Genomic DNA, 6,077 nt, shown 5'->3' with positions numbered 1-6,077 from the left:
ATAACTCCATGTCATTTTATATACAGTATATCTCCACATTATGTGTTTTATTCATGAATCTAGTCTCTGATCTCTATGACTCCGCCCACAGGTGCGTCATTAGCCCTGATGGATAAGGAGGGGCTCACGGCTCTGAGCTGGGCGTGCCTAAAAGGCCACCTCCCATTGGTCCGTGCGTTAGTGGAAAGAGGAGCAGCGACGGCTCATGCCGACAAGAGCGGCCGCACGCCCCTGGACCTTGCCGCCTTCTACGGAGACTCGGAAGTGGTGAGAACGGTTCCCTCGCCCTTATGTCTTTTTCCTGCGCCATAGTAATTGGACTGAAATGCTAAGTCTTTAATGTGTCTGTACTGTATGTGCACATGCAGGTACAGTTCCTGGTGGAGCATGGTGCCATGATCGAGCACGTAGACTACAGCGGAATGAGGCCTTTGGACCGAGCTGTGGGCTGCAGGAACACATCGGTGGTGGTGGCCCTGCTGAAGAAGGGTGCCAAGATAGGTGAGAGAGACGGGGACCTGACGGAAGATGTTTTGAAGCGAACACACCACAGCACTAACACTCAATTTCTATAAGAGCAAACGCCATACAGTAGATTTCCATATTAGTCCTGAGGGCTTGTAAGAGAGGGTGTATTTAAATATTAAGTAGCTTAAAATGTGTGTGTGGTGGATTCAATGTCTATTCAGAAACTAGGTGGGGGGGAAATAGGTACACCATTCCTTCTTTCACAACTCAGGTGTGTCTATCATGCCTATTGCAAGCTGTTGCATTAAAGAGATCTGGTGAAATAAAGAAGTCTTTTGGACACATTATGTAAATGTTACACTACACCAAACCCCAGTTTTTCAGCTAAATGCATTGACAGTGTTGCAGCCACTAACACTGCTGCTGCTTCTTTTAACCCTGCTGCCCTTCTTTCATCTCATGCATTTTCACACTTGGTTTTGTCTCACGCTCTTCCTGAACGTTACTTAACCCTCTCCCCGGGCCGACATTGAGCTCGAACCCTGCGGTAATTCCTTTACCTCACTCCCCCGTATCCCTGTCGCTTGCGTAACCTCCCCCTCACCTCCCTCTCTCTCTCTGTAAGCAGGATGTCAGACCCTTCCCAGCAGGGCCAGAGGTAAAGCCCTTTGTGTGTGCACCCTTATCTTCAATCTTCAACCCTTATTTGTATGTCTGTGATCCACTCCACTTCAGTACCCTACTTGGATGGTCTCCTTGTCTGTGTTGTCTTTGTACCTGCTTTTAGATCAAATACAAATCAGTCCTGTATTTAAGAAAGTGATTTTTGATGGATGCTGTTATCATGCCTGCCCTAATAACGGGCCGATCCCAATCCCTGCCCACACTTGGTTACTGTTGCTATGTAGGTCAAACTTCTGAAAAACGAAAAAAGTCCAGTGATCGGTTTTGGGAATCAGAAAAGGTTGTGAAGTCAGAAGTCAGAAGGTTGAAGTCGATTACATTTTCTGAAACAGCTGCTCTAACAGCCACAGGGGCGCATAAACATTTGAGGACTTGCTGTAAGAGAAAATGAATCCACTTTGGTATGGTAATGTTATCACTGCTTTCTATCAACAGCATGCCCCTAAGTATTTTAGTCCTTATTTATGACCTAGATGAAGAAAACGAAACAAAAACCATCTGTTGTAAAACACTTATGCTCTCAGATTGAACTTGTCCAATAGCAGCATGAAACAGAAGCCTTGTGTTGCATTCGCCTGCAGCTCCAAACTCATTTTTGACTAGAAAAGATCATAAAAATGGTCCCAAAGTTCTTCTCAACGCTGGATTGACACTAGCAAGTGATGTCATATCAACATGGCTTCTGAGTTAAGTCGAAGGCAACATTAGTAGAACAGTCCATGACCACTAGCTTTTGATTACCGTACGGTAATTGAGACTAGGCCGCTAGTCTCAACAACAGCTAGATACAGTTAACTCTCCACAGACGGCATTCACTAAATTCCAGGGGTTTCGTTACCACGATGTAAAGTGGGCGTGTTCTTTCAAAAAAAAAACAGCATACTACGAAGGACAAAACAGTCATACAGGTAGATTTATTTTAGAAAACAAACAAACAATCGAAAACTACGGTTAGGGTTAGATTATCAAATAGGCCACGCCTACTCGATGACGCAATATCTGTTACGCTGTTCTGAAATCCCCGGAAATAAGTGCGTCCCCTCCACAGATAGCTAACATCGTTCCCCTGACATATGATTTGACCATATCAAAATATGTCCATGAGAAATGCCAGTGAACCTACAATGGTGCTAAACCAGGGTCATGGCAGACAGCAAAGGTTACCAAGCAGAGATTCAATGGGCAAGCAACTAAGATGGATCTTGGGATTGGTCAGTTCTAACCTGAAGACACATATGCATGGGTGCATTGTGCATGAGTGCATGTCTGGAAATGCATGAACGATGGTGACGGACTGTTTCTCCATGCACAATGAACACTTCAGGAAACGTCTACTCTTCACAAACTCTCATTTGTTGCATGGTTTGCAGAGCTTCCTGCTCAGCCTGCTTGATCTTTCTTGTCTCCTTTTAGTTTGATATCAGAGACCGTCTCAGTACCAATGTGTAAAATTGAGTTTGGGATCTCATCGTCTAGTCCATAATGCAAATTATTAGGGAAATACAGTAATCATTTGCATACCAGTCAGCAAAATTAGTGATGAAGCAAATGTTGTCTACTATTGTACATGCTACTGTTCAATAAATCACTGAGAATATGATGAGGCAAATCTCCGCCCATCTTCTTGTGACAAATGCAAAATAGATTCTTAGAGTTTACCTGTGTAAAGCTGTACAGGTGTGCAGTAGCAGTAAGCGATGCCACTAGTACTCCTTTTCCACCAAAAAGACCCGGGTGCTGGTTCAGAGCTAGCACTGGTGCTGGTTCAAAGTTGGTTCTACTGGCGAACCTTCTAAGAACCGGTTTGCCTTTCCATCGGTTAGAGAGCATCACAGAGCCGAGTCTGACGTCACTGTATACGTGTCACGTTACACAGCAACGTTAGCGCAGCAGCGACAAACACAAACACATCAACAATGGCGGATGTTGCTTTACTGTTAATGCTCATGGCTTTGTGAACCTACATTAACACCCAAACGCGGCGAATCCAACGTGTACGTGCAGCTCCATGTAATCTGTATAAACGGAGGTTGTAATCGAGAAAGTACATAACGTTATTTTATCATTAACACAGAAAAAAGTTAGCCTTAGCATGTAGCTAACTACTATCATGTGTGCTGATAATGTATCATATCGCGGTAAAGTAAAAGTGTATTAAACATTAGTATACTTAAGGTACATCATCATATGCGCTAACAGTAGCCCCGCCCCCAGCCCCGCCCACAGCTCCAGACACAAGTGGTTCTTAAGTCTAGACCAGCAACGTTTTGGTGCTACTTAAGAACCACTTTTCCTGGTTCAGAGCCGGTGCTTTGGCTGTCGAAAAAGAAAGAACTGGTTCTAAATTAGGCTCCGAACCAGCACTCAAACTACCTCGGTGGAAAAGGGGCATAACTGGGTTCTGGTACATCGACAATTCCAGGGTGTTGGCGGACGAATACTTCTTCTTTGGAGTCAGGGCTAATCATCCCCGATGTGGATAGCATAATAGGCCATACTTTTAGCATACATAGCGATAGGGTCGAAGGGTTGGACAACCTGGAGGCACTTCTGGATTTGTATCTAAATGTATATTCAGAGTTTCACCCCCTCCATTAGCTGTGTTGTTGAACTCAGCTAGGGAAATGTGTTGTGCATCCTGTATTGTGGTTGTTTAACCACTCATTGTCTTTCTTTTGTTGCTGGACATTTGCAGTTTTGTGAATACTGTCTATGTATTTCTATATGGAGTTTCTGTGCTTCACTGGTTCTCAGTCTGGGTTTTGAAGTGCACTCGCACCACTGCAGCTGGCACAATATTTCAGCTATTTGCTGAGCCATTTATAAATAATTTCAGAGGAAGGAAAACACTAAGTAATACATTATATTCACACAACAGGCAAAGAAACAACTTTTTTAATGTGTTAGGGTTAGGGTTAGGCTAAGGGTTAGAGCTGTGATTTTAATCACAAGCAAACAGTTAGCGTGACTGATTCCTCAGACCAGTTCTAATTCAATCAACTTTAATTCTTACCTGCAATTCATTCATGGCACTACAGCACCTACACTAAGAACCACTGACAATATGGATTTAATCTCTTATTTACCAAAGACAAATATATAAAGATGTTGTGTCTTTTTGATGCTTTTGAATGAACTGCTTGTTCCCATCTAGCATGTTAGCATGCTGTCTCAATCCACACACTTACTTTTTGGCTACAGGTCCAGCAACATGGGCCATGGCCACCTCCAAGCCTGACATCATGATTGTCCTCTTAAGCAAGCTGATTGAGGAAGGTGATGGATTCTACAAGGTCAGTTTCTCTCCAAACATTGAATAATTACTTTTAAATACCTTTACTCTTTTCTACCTTTACTCTTACCCACCCACCCTCACCCTCCAACTACATTCTATCTACCTACTTCTTTTCATTCTTTCTTTTGTGCTTTTTTTTTCAATTTACACTCCTTCTTGCCTTTATATAAACCTACCTCCCTTCTGTCCTTCCTTTGCGTCTAGATACACACACTAAAGCTGTCTTTCTTTTATTTATTCTTAGCTATTTAGCCATCTTTCTTTCACACTTCCTTTGCTTCTCAGTACCCAAAATTTCTCATTTCTACCTTCCTTCTTTTCTTTCTCCCATATCCTCTTTCATTATCTTCCTCTCTTCTTACTTTCCTTCCTTTAGGTTTTCCTTTATATCTTCTCTATTTCCATTTCCCCCTATTTACCCCTATCTTCCCTGCTTGCCCACGTTTGCCCCAACTACTGTACTTCTTCCCTTTCATTCTATCCACTTTCCCTCTTTCTTACCTTCCTTTCCTCCTTTCTACGGTTGAACCTTCCCCGGTTGTCTTTCATCCTTGCTCTTTGCCGGTGTAAATCCATACCTTCTAACTTCTGCCTCTTCCTCATACCTTGTGTTTTACCTACCCTTCTGCCAACTTACCCAACATCCTTCTTTCCGTTCTTCCTTCTTTCAGGTTCCACTCTAACATTCTAACAGATACGTTTACATTTATTTCGTATATTTTCTTTAACAGAAAGGAAAAGTGAAGGAAGCAGCCCAGCGCTATCAGTACGCTCTGAAGAAGTTCCCTCGCGAAGGTTTCACCGAAGACCTGAAGAGTTTCCGTGAGCTTAAAGTCTCCCTACTGCTGAACCTGTCCCGCTGCCGCCGCAAAATGAACGTTAGTAGCCGGTTATTGGTTCTAGTTTTTATTAACTGCCTTGAGAGTGTCAACTTTTTATGCAACATGAAGCAAGATGACTCGTACAGTATGTACGTATGCATGTAAATTTTGTTTAGTTTTAGTTTTTTTTTTCATTTTAGTGTAACGTGCAGTGCAACCCGTACTGCTTTAGAATATCTGTCATTCCTTTATTTGTAATTTTAATCCAAAAGTGAGGCAGAATCCTGTCGAGGCATAAGATTAAAAAAAAAGTGCTTACATCTGACCAACATCATCACTTTTCATCCCAACCATTTTTTTTTTAGTTTCAGATTTGTTTTTTTGTTTTTTGTTTTTTTTAACCCCTGTATAAAAGAAAGGATTTGGTTTATGTTCAGATTATATATACAGTGTATAGGTAGGTATAGTCTAGGTATATTTGCAACAGTTGGAGCAGAAAAATGTCACTGTGTTAAAAGCACCCCCTGGTGGAGATGAATATATTGCTTTATAGTATGTTGGTCTGTTCTGTGTGTGTGATTGTGTGTGTGTGTGTGTGTCTCTTATCAGTGTACATGTGAAAACTTCCACATTTTTGGCTTACGTTGAGGCATTTTTGCACATTTACATTCATAATGAGTGTGTCCATGATGTTAAACCATCATTTGTATGTTCATAATGAGTGTATCCACATCACACCATGTACTGTATGTTTGTATGTATGAATGTATGTGTTTGTGTGTATGCTTGTGACTATCCCTACATGCCTC

The 6,077-nt window shown here is 42.1% G+C and overlaps 1 protein-coding gene across 2 annotated transcripts in view; it reads left to right on the top strand.

Moving 5' to 3' along the window:
- Positions 1 to 6,077, top strand: part of tanc2a (tetratricopeptide repeat, ankyrin repeat and coiled-coil containing 2a) — a 126,896-nt gene that overhangs the window by 114,594 nt on the left and 6,225 nt on the right. For both annotated transcript variants that reach the window (XM_060896945.1, XM_060896944.1), the window contains 4 exons: positions 92 to 267; positions 369 to 501; positions 4,354 to 4,445; positions 5,179 to 5,325. In XM_060896945.1, the coding sequence (XP_060752928.1) occupies positions 92 to 267; positions 369 to 501; positions 4,354 to 4,445; positions 5,179 to 5,325 (548 nt within the window). The remainder of the gene's footprint in view (positions 1 to 91; positions 268 to 368; positions 502 to 4,353; positions 4,446 to 5,178; positions 5,326 to 6,077) is intronic.

Source organism: Tachysurus vachellii, chromosome 21 (assembly GCF_030014155.1).
Source record: "Tachysurus vachellii isolate PV-2020 chromosome 21, HZAU_Pvac_v1, whole genome shotgun sequence".
In the NCBI taxonomy this organism is placed as follows: Eukaryota; Metazoa; Chordata; class Actinopteri; order Siluriformes; family Bagridae; genus Tachysurus; species Tachysurus vachellii.
Note: the sequence above shows the minus strand (reverse complement) of the source record. Positions and strands in the feature narration are given on the sequence as shown.